At 39.9% G+C, this 20,232-nt stretch overlaps 1 protein-coding gene across 2 annotated transcripts in view; it reads right to left on the reverse strand.

The window, feature by feature from the left end:
* The window catches only part of TUBGCP5 (tubulin gamma complex component 5), a 32,932-nt gene extending 19,286 nt beyond the window's left edge, over window positions 1–13,646 (reverse strand). The window contains exons 1-10 of one of the 2 annotated variants that reach the window (XM_072994440.2): window positions 13,353–13,646; window positions 7,375–7,428; window positions 7,182–7,290; window positions 5,579–5,675; window positions 4,985–5,061; window positions 3,371–3,506; window positions 2,139–2,253; window positions 1,345–1,434; window positions 541–634; window positions 63–309 (exon numbers count right to left, since the gene is read on the reverse strand). In XM_072994440.2, coding sequence (XP_072850541.2) covers window positions 63–309; window positions 541–634; window positions 1,345–1,434; window positions 2,139–2,253; window positions 3,371–3,506; window positions 4,985–5,061; window positions 5,579–5,675; window positions 7,182–7,290; window positions 7,375–7,428; window positions 13,353–13,540 — 1,207 coding nt within the window. In that variant the 5' untranslated portion in view covers window positions 13,541–13,646. Of the gene's footprint in view, window positions 1–62; window positions 310–540; window positions 635–1,344; window positions 1,435–2,138; window positions 2,254–3,370; window positions 3,507–4,984; window positions 5,062–5,578; window positions 5,676–7,181; window positions 7,291–7,374; window positions 7,429–13,352 lie in introns of those variants that run through there. The other variant, XM_072994441.2, reaches the window with a different exon arrangement.
* Window positions 13,647–20,232: the final 6,586 nt, after the last annotated feature.

The following is a 20,232-nucleotide window of genomic DNA, read 5'->3' on the forward strand; positions in this document are numbered from 1 at the left end:
TAAACAGTTCTCCTGAATTTCAGATTTCCCCAACCATCCTACAATTATGCATAGTATTTTACCTTTGTTAATTATGCACCTCTCAATTTCAGTAAGTTCCTCCTTGAAACTGATGAAATATTTATAGAGAGCTCGCATAAAAGCCTGATAAGTTCTAAATGGTGCTTCTGCAGATTTCTTGGGAGTGGATATGGCCCCATGTATTCCACTTTCAGAGCTGTGACCCATGACTTCATCAATGAACTTTTGCAGCCTAAATACAACCTGCCCATATGCAGCTATCCTTTCCAGCATTGATCTTAATGAGCTCTACAAAAGAAAGGGGATTTGTCAGCAATAAAATACTCCCTTTATCAAATCTAGCTTTCATTGCAGATTTTATAAAGCAAAAAGAGATTTTCTTAGGCCAAATGCCCAATATAGGGAACTCAAGAAACATAGGTTATCATTTTTCATACCTTCCTTCCCCCACATGCTAAAACCACTTTTTAAATGCCTGATTATACCACAAAGATTTTTGTTAAAATAGACTTAACTTACATGGGTCAAATGGGTTACCGTGATATCATTTCTCACAGTGATCTTTCCATCATTCAGCTGAAATATAAAGAGTTTTTTTACACCTGAAAGAAGCCTGCAGGAAAAAAATATATAAAAACATAGGTCTATACAGCATTGCTTTTTAAAATTAAATGAATTAACATTTTACACGTGCACACACAAAGACACACACACACACACACACAAACACTTCACAGTATCCTAATCAAAACATCAGGCCTCTGCAAACCCCACTGATTTCAGGAGGCACTTTTGGTGTACACCAGTAGTGGAGAAACTGTTATAATTCCCTGTTAGCATTTTAAAAACTTAATGTTATACAAGAAATTTTTAGAGTGCATTAAGAGGGTGCCTTAATTGTGCAATGTCATTCATTGCACAATTATATAACTCTTGCTTTGAAACTAATTTTTCTCTCATTTATTTTGGGCAACAGAATTCATTTTACATTGCCCACTGGTAAGTCCCATACAGAAGTGAATTAGTTTGTGTAAGGAAGCAAAGTCCTTTGAAGATCACTCCTGCAGCTAATAACCTGACACATGTTCGCAGTGTTATTTAACAAGGAATGTAGAACTCTTATTCCACCCCCACAAGATATTCTATTAGAAATATAACAATGGATAGTAGCAGAATTTCTGTAGGTAACAATGCTGAAATAAAGAATGGCTTAACCACTTTTTTGAATGTGGTTGTTATCCACAAAAATTTACAGAATATCGAGATTGCCCTTCCACATCTAATCTTTAAATGAATTTCATGGGGTAATTTCTTCAGTCTTACCAAATTGTTTCCCGAATGACCTGTGTTTCAGTGATGAGGATTCTCTCTTCTGGCATATACAAAGGATCACTGTTATATAAATGCTGCTCCCTAAGGGAAAAATCATTAACATTTGTAACAACTGAGATCATTAGGAGAGATTATCAAACATTTTTTCTTCTACCTCCTTCCACTGCAGCTCAGCTCCAGTGAATGTACCCATATAACCAAAGAAATCATCTACACTAAGAACAAAATAATAACATTCTAAGACTGAAAAAAATATTGTTTTTACACAACCTCATATTTTTGGCTGAAATTTGATAATTTTAGTGTAAATATGTAACAATCTTAGTTCTTAATTCAATCTTAGATTAAAATTGCTGCCTCGATGGGTCATCCAGAACTTACACTTTAGAAGGAACTCATTCCATAACGAATCACTTCTCAGCATCCAGTCTGCTTGACCATTATCAATTCAATTCATTGTGCATTATTAATGCATTTCCAAACCTTGCTCTTTCAACACTGTGACTTCCCAAGAGCACAGCAAAAGACATTCAAAACATGTCATAATAGTTCCATAAAGGAAAGGGGGCTTTTTTGATAAACTTGTCCTATTCAATTAAACCATTACAAGACGCATTTACTCTCCACAAAACAACCAGACACATAGGGCAACAAGAGGAACAAAGTCAATGTAATGTTTTATCTCATGTAAGTGAATCTGTAAAAAGGTTTTTAAGATAGTCTAGTGGTCAATGTCATCATGAATGAAATCCTCTTGATACAAACTTAGCTACTTAACTACTTACCATACAGCCGCTAAATTGGAATGAAAATGTAAACTATGGGAAAAACGAACTCCTCTACCAGTCCAATATGGAGCAACCACATGTTGTTGGAGCCAGGTACGTGCATCAGGTTCACCTACAGAGAAGATATTTCCATTGAAGTGGCATGTTTTCATTAATACTAAAGGGAAAGTTTGTCATTCATTGCACAATTAGACTGAACATTTTTAGAATGTAAGTTAGTGAAACTATAAATTCTAATTAAACAAATTTTGCAACTTGGATTTTATGGCTTACCTTACATAAGAACATGGGCATAAGAACATGCTCAAAGTGAAAAAGATAATAAACCTCAAGTGTTTCAGAGCATACCAAAACAAGTGTCATTCTGAAAAGCCACAAATAAGGAAAACCACCTAGTAAGCAAAAAAAGAAAAGGAAAGGAAAGGAAAGAAAGGAAGTATGTTTGGGGACAGAGGAAATCAAGCATGTGGCTGACTTCACACCTCTTCTACTTTCTCTGGTTAGAGAAGGCAAGGAAGTTTAAAACACATCCATCAAATCATACGTATGCTTTGCACTGGACTTTGTTATCCTAGCTGGGATGACAAACTACACACAGGCAACTATCCAAAGGGATAATTGGGACCTTGAGCAAGGAATAGTTTGGCAAGAGAAGCTCCACAGGCTGCATGATGAATTTTCATGAACTTAAAAACAAAAAAAGGAAAGGGATTTTGTAAGTCAGGTTGAGCCTTCAGTTTCAAGTGTAAGGGTGTCTTCACTTCAGAATCAGTACAGATTTAATATTGACATTCTGCTAAACGTAATTAGCAAATAAAGAACTAGACTCTAGAACTGGCAGTCCTGCTCTTTAGCTGAAGAAATAAACCATTAGTATAATTAACATTAAGCAGTGTGGCAATATTAGTATAGCCACCATTAAGGCTAATTAGTAACCAGAACATCTCTAACAGTACTATAACAGCCACCTTAAAATCTGTTCCAAAGGACTTACCAAAATTTCTAGGGAAGTATCCACTTAGTATACAATAAATACTCAAAAGATGGTACTATTCAGACATCACAGTAAGTCAGAATCTTTTAGAATTCCTTATTTAAAAGACCATGCAGCTCCTTCACATTTGTCATACAGAATTTCAAATTGTCAATATAAGCTTTTTGCACATTTTAGTAAGTTTTCATCCAATAGTAACACTCTACGAAAGTGAAACAAGCTTCAAATAACTAACCCTTCCAGGTGACATGAGATGTCGACTTCTTGTTTTGATCCTGTTCTTCTTGTGGTGTCCTATCCACCTGAATGCCAGAATCTTCTCGACTCAAAGGTTCAGTATCTTCCTCAGCATCACTTATGTCAGACCATTCCTGTGAAACATTATTTTAATCCCACGCAAGTGGGAAATCTAAAGCACCTTTTGCCACACTGAGTTGTTCTAACATACCGTTAAACAAGATAAATAATTATTTCTCTGTACTAGCATAAGGAGATTTTTGTCTGTTCCCAGAGTTCTAAAGCTAGTAGGATTTTTTGAGCTAGGATCATGCCCTTAATCTTAACTTTTTCTTGGCTGTTCAGCAAGCACTTGAAGCTTAATGACCATGCTTCATTTAGAATATGCTGGATTACAGACCCTGTTTTATTGTACTCAATTGTTTTATATTGCTTAAAATTATTTTATAAGTTTAAAATTTTGTGAAGCTGTTTTATGAGTTGTTCCCTGCCTTAAGATGTTCAGTTATTCAACATTATTAACAATAGCTTCTTTCACATTTTCCATGAGTAAAAATCATAGAAATGTAAGAATTCTTGAGCTGATTAGATCACAGGTCCATTTAGTTCTGCAAAATTTATTCAATAGTTATATCCAGCTGTCACAAAAAAGTTACCAATGAATTATAAAGAAGGCAATCAGCACACCATAAGGAATCATATCTGGCTTAAAACATGTGCGTTCCATTTTTGGCCATGATGACAAATAGCCACAAATGGACACATTTCTCATAAGGATACAAATTCTAACACAGTCCAATCTTTTGTGATCGCATGCATAGGAGTGGGACACAAGTATTTCATGTTCTTTTGACAGTCAGAATTTCAGTACTGACATAGAAGCAACAAGCTCTGTCTTAGCCTCCATCTTGGTACTATTACAAGGGATACCAACAATGCCTTCTGCCTGCATCTAATGAGCTTTTTAAGGACCAGCCTTCTGGATAAGCCAACATGTAGAGAGAAAGGCTCACTAGCAGCCCACAGAGAGACGTGTTAGCAAAAGGAGCAAGCTACCAGGTACATCCCCTTATGGTGATACATCTCCAAAAACAGAGAACTGTAGGTACTGTGTCTCAAAGGAGGGGTGTTGAAATCATTTTGATTGAAAACCTCTACAATAGCTGACACCAGCATCTGGGAAATTATGCCACTGCAGCAGCCAATCATCACTAATTAGAGCAGCAGGTGTGATTCATACTTCGTGACGAGTCACACTGTGCGTGTAGCCAGGAATCCAAGCTCTTCACTGCCAGTTGGATCCCATGTTGCATGTGATGCCACCTGACTTATATCCAATGAGGAATCACAGACAGGCTCTAATTAGTAGCAATCTACTGTTGCAATAACACCAGTGTAAGATACACAATAGGATTTGGGCTATTATAATCTATAAAGGGATATTAAAATGTAGATTAAAGGCAAAGGTATTTCTAAACTAGCCACAGATTTTCACTACTGAATGTGGATCACTGTCAGTTTAAGAGGCACAGATTGGAAGGGACTAAGAACTACAGAAACAGTTTGCCAATTTGCCCTGCACTTTTATACAGTACCATTTCATACTACTTACCGGTGTTTCTAAATCAGGCTCAAAGTCAAATTCTTCACCTTCCATTAAGTATTTTCCCCAATCAAATTCTTCTTTTGCTAGGGAGGAAAATCATACTATGCTATATTTAATTGCTTCACTGGCATGTTCGGTGACTTCCCATCCCGCAGGTTCAAAATGTAGCTAAAAATTGATGGAATTTCAATGGCCCTCAGCCTGATCTCAAAAACCCTCTAGAATGAACCACTTTAGGCCTCTCTGGAAATGATCACCCTCTCCTCAGCAGCCCACTATGTCAGGAGGAAGAGAGAAAGCAAGAAACAAAGGGTGGGCTTTTGACTTTGGCTACCTCTGTGGAGGTTTCCAGCTGCAAACTCTGCCGGCACGTGGTCCTTGACCCTAAACAAATGTCCTCAGCATTAAAAATGTTGCCCACCCTGATATACACAGACAGCCTGATCAGCACCAGTTATTAAACAGAATAAGAATTTATATGAATTTAACAATCAAGAAACAGAAGACCTCAATAGTGTAATAAGGTACATTTTTCCACTTGGTTCTCTAATTATTTTGTAATTATCATTTTGTAGATATATGGAATATAATGAAACTTACCCACTTCTTTCTCTCTCGGTTTCTCTGCATAACAAGTGTTGGAAGGAGAATCAGATAAGCACAGCAGAAGAGAGAGTATGGCATAATGAGTATCTGTCTTAAATACAGAAGACAAACAAGTAATTAAGCAACAGGTACAGATTTATTTTATTCCATTTTATTTGTTTGACTTATATACTGCCCATCCAGCCGAAGGCCACTCTGGGTGGTTTACAACCAAATAAAACAACAATTACCAGATTTGGTAAGACCACATTAAATCAAATGGACATCAAGATTTGTTAGCAGTTAAGAAGATGAATGACATGGCCTGCTTAGGAGTACAATGTAACACCTTCAAATTGTGGCAGAAACCTAGCAGAATCAGGAACAGAATAGACATGCAAGTCCACTTATTAAACTAAACATCAGTCTAGAGAACAGTGCAGATCATTTAGGTGAGACCTACATTTTGGAATAAAAGCTTTTCAACTTCAGAAGATGAACAGAACCAGTGAAAAAATCACTGGAATCCAGTTTCCAAATTTCATAATAACCGCTAAATGTTCAATCCATACAAGTTCCATCCATTAGAAGAACCCTTTCACATTTTTTCAAGCAGAAAATGTTAACAGCATTCTGAGATAAAGAGCTGTGACGAGAACACAGAATCTAAAGGCCCACTACATTTTTTCCAGGGATGAATCTAAACACAAATATACCCATGTATTAAAAACAATCACTTGCAAAGGACAAGTCTCTCATAGGTTTCCCTAACTAATTGAAATACTGTGATTTTTCTTCATAACCTGAAAGTAAGTGCTCCTATCAAGTGGGCAAACAAACAAATGAAATTAAACATTTTAAAAAACAGCCCGCTAAGCATCTCCATCTTCGCCACAATATCTTTTGTTGAACAACAGCTGCAGAGGAATCCTTTGGAAATCTCCAAGCACAAAATGACAATATTCCTTTGCTTTTTAATACCTTGTTAAGTATACCTAATCTTAGTGCTAGCCTACTTACAATATTTACTCCAAATATGTAGCGCTGTGTGTCTCTTACCTAAACATCTAATAGTCATGCAAACACAAAAAGTACCTTTTCTTTCTTCCTTGTACACTTCTCCCTTCTACAAAGCTGGTATTAGGGGTGCCAAACCCCCTTGTAGTTCAAAATCCATGTAAAACTTTTATGCCCCCCCCCAAACTACAAAACATAAATAGTTGATTGACCTCCTGGCATGCCCCTGCCCCCCCCCCGGAGCCACCCTGCCAGGAGAGGGGGCTGCCTGAGCCACTGCCATTGGACCAAGGGCCACCACAACACCACCAACAGGGGCTTCAATAAGTCCCAAGAGCCATCTTTCGCAGACCTCTTTCTGGAGACAAACAGCAGCACAGTACTTATGGAATATTTATTTATTGAAATATTTATTTATTTTAAATCTGTGTATAACCGAAACCGTGCTGCTCAAACCCATGCAATTCAAGGGAGAAGTGTATTTGTTTTGTGGCTAGACACTCTGTAACAGAGCATTTCTGTTACAAAGTGACCGGCAACAAAATAAAATACAAAGAAGAAAGGACACAATTGATAGACATCTTCTATAAAAACTGCCTACCTTTGTTCCTTCAGTGGTTGGGAGAGGCAAATTCGGAAACTCATCCGTTAACCTCTTCCAGCTTGCAGCCTTAACAAGGTCTGAGTGAACAACCAGCTTTTCATAAATTCTATGTCAAAAGATTAAGCATGTGTCAATGAATCTTTCTAAATAAAACAACTCAATTAATGTCATAAAAGCAAAACATTCTTACCCTTCTACTATTTTCTCCACTTTATGCCTACTAACATCAAGAAATCGATGAAACCTAGGGAAAAAATGAAAATAAAAAATATTTGCATCACATATATGGGGAAGCATGAGTATACAGAAATTCATAACTTCAGAAGTTTATCCTTTCGGTATTTTTGTCGCGCAGAATATAGGTGAGATCTGCAACAAAATGTTGCAGTGCGGAACGCTCCTGTTCACTGTTTCAGTCACCCAGCTGTGCCCTCTTCCAGGAAACACCACTCCCCTGCTTTAACCTTTTTAAACAGCCAGTAAGCATTCGGTGACCATCAAGCATGCTTAGCCACCCAGGTATCTGCGATGCCCCTTTAAGGGATTTTTTTTTTCCTGCAAAGGTCAGGGTTCTCCTTGATCTGCTAATACCTGCCACTTCTGCCTTATGTGAACATCAGAAATAGAAGGAATAGTTTCACATTTTGCTAGTTCAGCTATATATATCTCAAGTATGAATGTGAAGGGAAAGGAGCACTGTCAGAGGACAATTATTACTGCTGCTCTCAAGTTTACAGCATGACTGTGCTGAGGAAGCAAGTACATACTCAAGTGAGACAGACAAAGAAAGAGCACATACACACGCTGAATGTGAAATGACATGTGACACTTCAAAAGTATCCTCTGTACACACAAAAATGACTGTCAGAATTAGGCACAACTGATGAAGACATTATAATTGTGTCAAGTCCTGACCACAGATTCACAGCTGGAAAATTACATGACAACCAGTTATGACAGTTCTCCGAAAAACATGCAGCCACAACAAATTCTGAATCCAGAGGTCTTTTTGTTTGCTCATGTCGGAAGGAATCCAATGATGCTTCCAGAAAGGAAGGATCCGCTGACAGGGTGCTATCATCGCCTCAGGGGCACCCAAATTGCTCACAGCTTAGGGAGGCTCCTTTCATAGATACAGACAGCAAAGGAGAAGCACAATTAAGCAACAGATACTTACCACTTTCTTTTATTTATTTATTTATTTGATTTATATCCCGCCTATCTGGACGAATAGACCACTCTAGGCGGCTTTCCTGATTAAACCATCAAAAATGAAATTATAAAAGTTTGAATGGTCCTCTATCTATCCCACATGAGCATGACAGTATAATCTTTAATTATCTGAAGCCGGGAAAATGCGCTACAAGATTTGGGGGGGGGGGGAGCTGAATTACCAAGAAAGACATCTGCCATAGATAATAGTCTTATATGAAAAATAAGCAGACTGATAAACAGATTGATAAATTTAAAAAGCAACTGAGTAATAAGCACAACGAGCAACTTTCAAATTCTTATTTGTTGGGCACTGGGGTTCTCCCTCCCTTGTAGACACAAGAAAACTACCAGCCTACAATATGTTGCTGGCCTTCTTGCCTTCATAGTAATGACCATAGGACAATTTCCCACAGGTTCCAAAACCAGATTGATAAGTTTAGCCATCTTCCCAGAATTCAATAACTATCAGACATTCCCAATGCAGATGTTCCAAAATGGCTCCAACATCTCCAACTGCTCCCATGAGAAAGTTGTAAAACTACGAAGAGCCAACAACGATTGAGACTAGCAGCAGCTCTTCAAGATCTCAGGCACAGATCCTTGGATATTTTATCACAATCTCCAAACTAAAACTTCTACACGTTACTTCTTCATAAGTGGTTCCTTTTATTATAATAATGGTGCAGAAATTTCACCCTTTACGTCACCAGTATTGACTAGCACTCCTGTCACCTTACCGTAGATTGCTTGTAAAGCAATTCAGCTACACTATGGGAATTACAAGAACACATCTCAGTAAACGTACTTGAAATAACAATTTATAAAAATTAGAAAGTCTAAAATAGAGAACAACAATAACAAAGCTGGAATCCTGTTGGCTAATTACAACAAAGTAAGTGCAATGGAAAGTGAAAGGAAAGTCCAATGTTGCAAAGAAAAATACTGCATAGGAACCTGGAATGTAAGATCCGTGAACCTTGGGAAGATGGAGGTGGTCAAACACGAGATGCCAAGAATAAACATCGACATCCTGGGCATCAGTGAACTAAAATGGACAGGAATGGGTGAATTCAACTCAGATGATTATCATATCTACTATTGTGGGCAAGAATCCCGTAGAAGGAATGGAGTAGCCTTCATAGTCAACAAAAGAGTGGGAAAAGCTGTAATGGGATACAATCTCAAAAATGATAGAATGATGTCAATACGAATCCAAGGCAGACCTTTCAACATCACAATAATCCAAGTTTATGCACCAACCACCATTGCTGAGGAGACTGAAATTGAACAATTTTATGATGATTTACAACACCTTCTAGAACTGACACCAAAGAAAGATGTTCTTCTCATTCTAGGGGACTGGAATGCTAAAGTAGGGAGCTAAGAGATAAAAGGAACAACAGGGAAGTTTGGCATTGAAGTTCAGAACGAAGCAGGGCAAAGGCTAATAGAGTTTTGTCAAGAGAACAAGCTGGTCATCACAAACACTCTTTTCCAACAACACAAGAGGCGACTCTATATATGGAAATCACCAGATGGGCAATATCGAAATCAGATTGATTATATTCTCTGCAGCCAAAGATGGAGAAGCTCTATACAGTCAGCAAAAACAAGACCTGGAGCTGACTGCGGCTCTGATCATCAACTTCTCATAGCAAAATTCAAGCTTAAACTGAAGAGACTAGGAAAAACCACTGGGCCACTCAGGTATAATCTAAACCAAATCCCTTATGAATACACAGTAGAAGTAAAGAACAGATTTAAGGAACTCGATTTGGTGGACAGAGTGCCTGAAGAACTTTAGATAGAGGCTTGTAACATTGTACAGGAGGCAGCAACAAAAACCATCCCAAAATAAAGGAAATGCAAGAAAGCAAAGTGGCTGTCCAAGGAGGCCTTAGAAATAGCAGAGAGGAGAAGGGAAACAAAATGTAAGGGAGATAGGGAAAGTTACAGAAAATTGAATGCAGACTTCCAAAGAATAGCAAGGAGAAACAAGAGGGCCTTCTTAAATGAACAATGCAAAGAAATAGAGGAAAATAATAAAAAAGGAAAAACCAGAGATGCGTTCAGGAAAATTGGAGATATTAGAGGAACATTTTGTGCAAAGATGGACATGATAAAGGACAAAAATGGGAGGGACCTAACAGAAGCAGAAGACATCAAGAAGAGGTGGCAAGAATACACAGAGGAATTATATCAGAAAGATTTGGATATCCCGGACAACCCAGACAATGTAGTTGCTGACCTTGAGCCAGACTTCCTGGAGAGTGAAGTCAAGTGGGCCTTAGAAAGCCTGGCTAACAACAAGGCCAGTGGAGGTGATGGCATTCCAGTGGAACTATTTAAAATCTTCAAAGATGATGCTGTTAAGGTGCTACATTCAATATGCCAGCAAGTTTGGAAAACTCAACAGTAGCCAGAGGACTGGAAAAGATCACTCTACATTCCAATCCTAAAGAACGGCAGTGCCAAAGAATGCTCCAACTACCGGACAATTGCACTCATTTCACACGCTAGCAAGGTTATGCTCAAAATCCTCCAAGATAGGCTTCAGCAGTATGTGGACCGAGAACTCCCAGAAGTACAAGCTGGATTCTTAAGGGGCAGAGGAACTAGAGACCAAATTGCTAACATGCGCTGGATTATGGAGAAAGCCAGAGAGTTCCAGAAAAATATCTACTTCTGCTTCATTGACTATGCAAAAGCCTTTGACCGTGTCGACCACAGCAAACTATGGCAAGTCCTTAAAGAAATGGGAGTGCCTGACCACCTTATCTATCTACTGAGAAACCTATATGTAGGACAGGAAGCAACAGTTAGAACTGGATATGGAACAACTGATTGGTTCTAAATTGGGAAAGGAGTACGACAAGGCTGTATACTGTCTCCCTGCTTATTTAACTTATATGCAGAATACATTATGCAGAAGGCTGGACTGGAGGAATCCCAAATCGGAATTAAGATTGCCGGAAGAAATTTCAACAATCTCCGATATGCAGATGATACCACTCTAATGGCAGAAAGTGAGGAGGAATTAAAGAACCTTGTAATGAGGGTGAAAGAGGAGAGCGCAAAAAACGGTCTGAAACTCAACATCAAAAAAACTAAGATCATGGCCACTGGTCCCATCACCTCCTGGGAAATAGAAGGGGAAGATATGGAGGCAGTGATAGATTTTACTTTCTTTGGCTCCATGATCACTGCAGATGGAGACAGCAGCCACAAAATTAAAAGACGCCTGCTTCTTGGCAGGAAAGCAATGACAAACCTTGACAGCATCATAAAAAGCAGAGACATAACCTTGCCAACAGAAGTCCGCATAGTCAAAGCTATGGTTTTTCCTGTAGTGATGTATGGAAGTGAGAGCTGGACCATAAAGAAAGCTGACCGCTGAAGAATTGATGCCTTTGAATTGTGGTGCTGGAGGAGGCTCTTGAGAGTCCCCTGGACTGCAAGGAGAACAAACCTATCCATTCTAAAGGAAATCAAACCAGAGTGCTCACTGGAAGGACAGATCCTGAAGCTGAGGCTCCAGTACTTTGGCCATCTCATGAGAAGAGAAGACTCCTTGGAAAAGACCTTGATGTTGGGAAAGTGTGAAAGCAAGAGGAGAAGGGGATAACAGAGGATAAAATGGTTGGACAGTGTCATTGAAGCAACCAAGATGAATTTGACACAACTACGGGAGGCAGTGGAAGATAGGAGGGCCTGACGTGCTCTGGTCCATGGGGTCACGAAGAGTCGGACACAACTAAACGGCAAAGTGCAATGGCATAAACTGCCGCAGCAAACTGGCACTAGTTAGTGAGTTGCTGCTTACAGATCTCATCACATGACTTGTGTGCAACGAGGCAACTTGTTAAATAGTGGCTGTTTGCTGTTGCAATCTGTGCCACTGCACATACAGTGTAACCAACCAAGAGGATTCTGGCTTATTTGAAAAAAAAAACTGAGAAGCAACTATAGAAACAATAGCAGCAACTACAAAGCAAGCAGAAAGAATTACTCACCAAATTATGGACACAATTAATTTTATCAATTATAATATACACACAAATATACAGGTTTGTTTGGAAATATTAAAGTGAAAATTAGTAAAACTCTCAAGCAAACACTAATGGGCAATAGCATAAATGAGTATGAAGGACATATGAAGAGAACATTAGCCAAATTCAAGGAGGCTCCATATTCAGCAACTGTACTTGGTATGAGCCAGGGATGGGGAACCTACAGCTTTCCTGGTGTTTTTGGACTATCTTTCAATCCATGACCACTGGCACTGCTGGCCAAAGATGACTGGAGCTGCACTATAACAAACCATGGCACCCATAAGTTTCACACCTCTGGTGCGAAGGCCTTAGGATGCTGAAGCTGAGCAGACTTCAGTCTTGTCACTGTCTGGATGCAAGACCCAGAAACCCCATTTAAGCCACTTTGAGTTCCATAATAAAAATGGAACAAGGAGGCAATAACGAATCAACTAGAGAGCCAGTGTGGTGCAGTGAATAGAGTGAGTTAGGACAGTGGTCTCCAACCTTGGGCCTCCAGATGTTCTTGAACTACAACTCCCAGAAGCCTTCACCACCCCCTCTGCTGGCCAGGATTTCTGGGGGTTGAAGTCCAAGAACATCTGGAAGCCCAAGGTTGGGGACCACTGAGTTAGGAGACATGAGTTCAAATCTCAGCATCCAAGAGGGGACAACTTGTACCCCTTCTTCTTCCCATGCTGTCAGCCCAATATCCCTCATTACAGGTTGTCTAGTTAAGTCGGATGAGTTGCAATCAAACAACACCAAAAGGGTCAAACGTTTCCTACTCCTCGCTTAGTCACTATGCTCCACAGGGGCGCGCATTCCGAGCATTCTCACGACTCTCTTTGCACGCCTGCATGAGAACCGGCCCCGGGGTCTCCCCTTTTCCTCCGCATTCCCCTTTCCCCGCCGCCCGGACCTGAAGTTGGACCAGGCGAAATTTAGTGCCGCCTGGAAATGGGCAGCTTCTTCTCCTCTCTCTTCCTTCAGGCCGGTGACCCGCCGGATCAGCTCCCGCAACGTCAGGTCCTGCTCCTGCTCGAAGCGGCTCCAGTGCGCCGGCGGAGTTGGGGTGGTGGCCGTGGCCGCGGCTGCCGCCGCCGCCATGGCCGGCCGAAAGTGCGGGCGAGGAGGGGGGGAAGGACGCAGGCGGACAGCCCTGCTTCACCCACGCCTCGGCGCCACCGTTTGTTTCTCTCTCTCCATCCTGACGACCTCTCGCGCAGCTGGACTGCACCGCGAGACTTTCTTCTCTAGGCCCCAGGGAAGGCTCCTGCGCATGCGGCAGCTCCTCTCTCTCTCTCTCTCTCTCTCTCTCTCTCTCTCTGTTTTATTTTTAAAATAAAGTGTGGAGGGGGTTACTTGTGCTCCCCCCCCCCTTGTACACAACTTTGCCCTGGTTGCGAGTCGCTTTTTTTTCCCCAATTACAAATACGTGTTTTTCGAGGTTTATTGTAAAACCGTTTTTCGTCTGGCTTGATTCTCCTCCGTCTGCAGCAATACAAGCGAGTTTTAGTCGTTTTTATAGGAATGGAAACCGGATGGGGTACCTGGTGTTGGTGGACTGCAACTCCCATCGACCGTAGCATTTATATGGTTTTTTTGGGGGGGGCGTTCAGGAGTGTCTGGAGACTCAAGGTACCCTGTCACCATGCAGGGAGGGACACAATATAGCCAACGATATTATATTATAGTCTAGTATGTAATGCTATGTGGTTCTCAGCATGGTGTACTAGAATTGATGGATTAGAACTCTTGAGGACAGGGTTAATCCCCACTTGGCCATGGAAACTGACTGAGGGTGTGGGTAAAACAACTCATTAGATAGCTCACTTTTCTTGAAAACATTATTAGGGTCACTATAAGTTGGTTTGGACTTGACAGCACATAACAAAATACTATATAATGTCTATTAAACATGTCAGAAATCAAGTGCTATTGAACTAAGTGAGACTTGAGAGCAGGCATATGAGAGATGGTGAGACTTTGTCTGCAACTGTATTTACAATTAAGATGGCCATGTGCTTTCCCCTCATTGATATGGAGAGAGATCACCTTTGGTGAAGCATTTGGTGGATCCTAGTACAGTACTGCTTAACCCAGTGTGCTGTAGTGAATAGCTGAACTCATGAAACCAGAATCGGAATCCTTATTTGGCCATGGAAACTCACTGGAGAGGAGATGGCTATACTTCTCACCTATGTATCTAGAAAGCATCCCTAGCATTGATATACTGTATGTCAGTTCTGATTTGATCTAATGGCACATAACAGTAGCTGTTTATGATGCACACCTTTTCAGGACTATTATCACAGATAGTAGGCATCCTTCAGTCTCAAGAGACAATGGTAACGTGCTCTGAATAGAGGATTTGGAACAGCGTGGCTGAGAAATGTGGCTGAGGCGGTCAATTCCATGCTGAAGACAAATACAATCTGTCCCCTGTCCAGCTCCTTGGTTTTGCTGGTTTTGGGACTACCTCTTTGCATCAGCCTGCTGGACAAATTGGGAGAGACTATGCTGTGCCGCCTGCATCCAGGCTGAACACTCAGATGTCAAGGTTTCCCATCTGTTGAGATCCATTCCTAAGGTCTTCAGATCCCGCTTGCAGATATCCTTGTGTCGCAGCTGAGGTCTCTCTCTGGGGCGCTTTCCCTGCACTAATTCTCCATACAGGAGATCTTTTGGAATCTGACCATCAGCCATTCTCATGACCTGCCCAAGCCAACGTAGATGCCACTGTTTCAGTAATGCATACATTCTAAAAATTCCAGCTCATTCTAGGACTACTCTGTTTGGAACTTTGTCCTGCCAGGTGATACCAAAAATGCATCAGAGACAATGCATATGGAACGTGTTCAACTTCCTCTCCTGCTGTGCACAAAGGGTCCAGGACTCACTGCAGCATCGACAGAAGAACAGCTTTTCTGTGTGGAAAGGGAAGATTGTCATGCAAAGTAACTTATAGGTATTTCTGTTGTTCCAGAACTTGGGCCTTCAGGTGAAAGGATGGGTGTGCAGAAATGGTTCTGATTAAAAAAAAACAAATAAACAGCACAGACCTTCAATGGTCACCTGGCCTACTTGTTACAAGATGGAAGAAGGATTCCTGGTTAATATGCAGTTGCATTTCACACTTGTGTCCTGAGGGTTAGGTCCACTTTGTTCTGTTTCCAGAAACCTACATTTTGTTGCGGTATAACAGGCTGCACTGAATCATACCCCCACAATGTGGCGTCTGTTAGATGGGGATGACTCTTTAAAGGGTCCAAGACATAACATTATACCAGTGGAAAGAGTGCCATTCTCTTCCATTAGCACATTTGTCTTTCAACATGTCTCATACTATGAATTCCAGAGTATGAATGCTTTCTAAAATACTTGGCTAGCAGAAACTTTAGCCATACAGACATTTTTGCTTCAGAATTTCACTCAGTTATCTTGAGTTGCATTTTTAGAAATAATGCCCCTTATGTATGCGATTACTGAATTTCTGGTGTAGTTTTACTGCCTTATTGTCTCCATTCTCAATTCCATTCACTCTTTCTTCAAAATGTTTCTCTTTACTCTTTTCTGTTTTAACATTTTTATTGTGCTGCTTTGTTGTCCAAATGTCTTGAGCTTGGAGTAAGAAACAAAAAAGATTAAATAATAAAAAAATGAATAGCTCTGGATTCAAAGATCCACAACAAGATTTCATGTACAATCTTCTCACATGGTTACAGTACACATAGTCCATCTGAATTACGGCACATTGGCAGAAAGCATGTTGTGCAGCTCCGCATACATAACTCAAGAGTTACACAAGTGATAAGGAGAATTGTGACAAGGTAAAAATACTATTCACAAAACACTTTCACAAACATGCTGCACAATAGTTATACCGTGAGCCATGCTGTTAATTGCACAATCAGATTATACGATGTGGACTGCATGGGTGAAATGCACTGTGCAATTCTGCAAGTGTAACTCAGTATTATGCCAACTTCAATGGTACTTCAGCCACTGCAGGACAATTCTGTGGTGCTTGTTGACATCTGCCGCTATTTCCATAAGGTCAAGTTACAGTGCATGTATCAGTGATACTAGATCAGTAAATTTTTGTTTATGCCCATAGTTACCTATATTGAAATGAAATGTATCATTTTTTAAATTTTGAATAACATCAAGAATGAGAGTTCATTCCACTAGATTACTATGTACTACTGCACTAACAGTTATTTTATGCATGTGTATTTAAAAATCCTATCATGTTCAACACGACTTACTTCCAGCCAAATATGCATAGGACATCAATTGTATACACACTTCATTGGGCATAAACCCTATAAGGCTCAGTAAGAATTACTCCCCAGTAGATGCAGTGTTGCAGGATTGCAAGGTTAAGAGAAGCATGAATTAGTCCTCACTGGATGATGCTTCATGGAAAGTAATTTCTCTTCAAGGCTTCATTTCTCTATTTGCTTGAAAGCGTAGTGTTTTGTGCAGTAGCAGATATTTCCAAAGTGTTAATGAAGTTGCTGTAAGTTCCACTTTCATTGACCTTTTAGTGAATACATTGAGGAATAGTGGTTTTAATCCATGTTGGGAACCAGAGCTGACCATTAGACATGGTAATAAGCATTCTCCCTGCACAAGCTGTCACATTCATTCATATTCATTTTGCTTTAGTTACTTTCTCCAATAGAAGCTTTCAAGAATGTTTCCAGCTGCAGTACAAGCTTTCCAATATCAGTTTATGATTGCTGTTTACACAGAAAATGTGAATCATTCTTGATAAATACAATTTCTTGCCTTTAATAATATTTTCTCATTCATGATTCATTGTTGTTTTGCAGATGTTTCTATTTCCCCTGAATAGCTGTCAAGAATGCCTGAGATCTGTTTTTGGAAATTACATTTAGAAGTTACACCATAAACATAAGTTTTTTTAAGGATCAGCATTTTTTTTCTCTTTGAAGTCCAGTGTCCTAGAAAAATAGGAGTGGAATTTTGATGTTACACTGAATTTACATCTCAATGCAATTGTATCTGTGGCCGGAACTGTATGTATGAAAGCCTGTCTTGCTTCTCATCTGTCAGATGATGGAAGTTATGTGAGCTCATCCCTGTTCTGTTGAGCCTCAGAGACACTAAGGGCATGTCCAGATGGGAGAAGTTGAAGTGGTCTGGTTCACACTTTAAGGTTTTTATCATTAGTGAAATCTGTTTTATCTCGCACTTGAATAACCCATGAGAAGGGGTCCAGGGAGGTAATTGGATTGCTCCAGTGTGTCATGTGTCACTCTTTTGATTATTGACACTCCCCTTCCAACCTCCTTCCCCACCTTTCTTCATGGCCGTCATTCAGTGAGCTCTGGTGACTTTACTTTTTTGGTTAAATAAAGTAAGTGACATAGCACTATAGCAATGCATCTGCCTAGCATGGTACACATACTGTAATACTTTTATATTTAGACATACAAGCCATTGCCAATGATCTTTTGATTAATATTCAGATATGTGCTTTCCTAGAGGAAAGTCTGCTTTCACGTTACTCATTTAATGGGCTTGCTGCATCAAGATTCAAACAAAGACCACCCCAGTGAACTTTGTTTTGGTATTTTCTTCCTAATGATTCAGCACTGCATCAGATGCAATGTACCAAAACAGACTGCCAATACTGTATATCTTGTGTATCTAGAATACTGCTGTATCAATAGGAAAATATTTTCTTTTCTTTAAATGTTATTTAATTTTTATAAATAAAAATATAAAATGGTGGGGTATATAAAAATAGAGGAGGGGGTTCTGTCATCCCTTTAAATGCCACAATTCATCAAATACATCACAGGATTCTCAGCTCAGATAACAACATCCGCAGCTCTATTTGAGTGCAAACTAACCACATGGGCTACAGAACAGGATAATCACAGTAGCCCTGGCGCTGTGCCAGAAAGGGGCAGGACAGCAGTAAAAAGGGACAGGATAGAGCACTCATAAGTCAAAACACGTATGGACACTAATTTTATTCTAACCAAACCTCTCCAAAAATAATCTAAGTAGTGAACTATATGCCTGTCTGGATGCCCTTTCAGAAATGACCAAGAAGTCTTGACTGCTTTCAGAGTGTCTGTTTCCAAGCCTCTGTGCAGAGATGAGAGGCATTCTGTATGCTGTGACTGTGGGTAATTTCCTCAATATCTTGCTGACTTGGAAGATTTCTGCAAAATGTAGGACTGCTGGAATCAGCACAAGGGAGATGTTAGGCTTAGGAGACGCGTGCAGAGATTCTCCTTGATAGTGCTTCCTTGCCTGAGCAAAAGATCCATGCACCAGTGTTCAGCTGACAAGTCAGTATGTGATTAATTGAATTTCTGACACTGTAAGTCAGCTAAATAAAATAGCCACAGAATCCTGTTGGATTGTCTGTGTGTGGAAAAGAAGTTGTGACAGTCACATTTGCAAGGTGCTGATCACACAGCTACACACATAACTGGCATCTTCTACATACAAACAGTTTTGCAGGATACTTCCCAATTTTTGCCATCATAACAATCTGTATGATGCAAGACAAATCAGTCTTCAAAGTGCACTGCTTTCATGTAGACATCAAGCCTGTTTTTCTGAATGAGTTCTTAGGCCTTCATCCAACATCCTAGAGAAGGAAAAAAATGCTTAGTTCTATTTATTTTTTTCAACATTATAAAGAAGCAGAACATTGTATAAGCAGAAGCACATTATTCCTGTGGTCACACTATTAGGCGCGCTACTGGTTATGAGTCCAGATGCACAACTGGAAACTATGTTGGATTCTGTTTTGCACATAATCTGAAGTTTAGTGACTGCAATCTCATTGAGCTAGTGGTATTATGTTGTGGGTCTGTGGATTTTCTTCCAAGCAAATGATACATAGAAATAAAGCTTAAACCCAATGTTCAACAGGATGCAGTAATTCTGCTATTGGAATCTGCTTCTGCTGGGGAGATGGGGCAACCCCCTTCTATCCTGCAGCCCCTCTACATGCACTACAGTGTGCTTCCAGAAAGTTGCCACAGAGGGTTGCAGAGTGCAATAAAGAGAAAGTTGTAAGACCATCACTAGTTCAACATTGGATTGAAGCCTTTCTTTTAGATAGTAACAATTTAAGAACCAAGATTACAAGTGCTATACTATCATTTGCATTTAATTCGAGCTGATAAATTTGTGTGCATGTGAAGGCATCACAAACTTTGTTGCATGCTTCCGTAGATTTATCTTGGAGCAAGGTGCCATAGAAATCAGTACAACAAATGTCTGAGTAAATTGGAGTTCAGTCAGTTATGTCTACGAGTTCACCAAAAGAAAGAACGTTATGTTATTTGTTGATTAAAGAAACTGTGAGAGAAGTGATACCACTTGCTGGAAAGCCACCAAAAAGATACCCATTTCAATACTTTCTTCCAAATGGAGTGCTTGTAAGCAGGCAATAGTTGCAATTATCCTTTTGCTCAACAAAAACTTTTTGACAGAGTGACATTCATGTCTTCAGAATCTAATTTTCTTCATGCTGGCAGAGAGACCATCTCCAGTGGCTATGAAGATAGATACCATCGTTTCCCTGATCGTGTGAGAAAAGTGACTTTTTTTCTTAATTGACCAGCGGTAAGATACAAAATACAGTCAGATGTACGCTTTCTTCTGGAAAGAAAGGGAGAGACCTGGAGGATTTTCATCATTTTGATGGAAGAGGTTGAGACTATCAATTACAACAACCTTTATACCAATATATATTCAACAATTCATTCCTGGTGTTAATACTGTCTCTAACACTTTATCAT

Source organism: Pogona vitticeps, chromosome 3, assembly GCF_051106095.1.
Source record: "Pogona vitticeps strain Pit_001003342236 chromosome 3, PviZW2.1, whole genome shotgun sequence".
NCBI classification, from domain to species: Eukaryota; Metazoa; Chordata; class Lepidosauria; order Squamata; family Agamidae; genus Pogona; species Pogona vitticeps.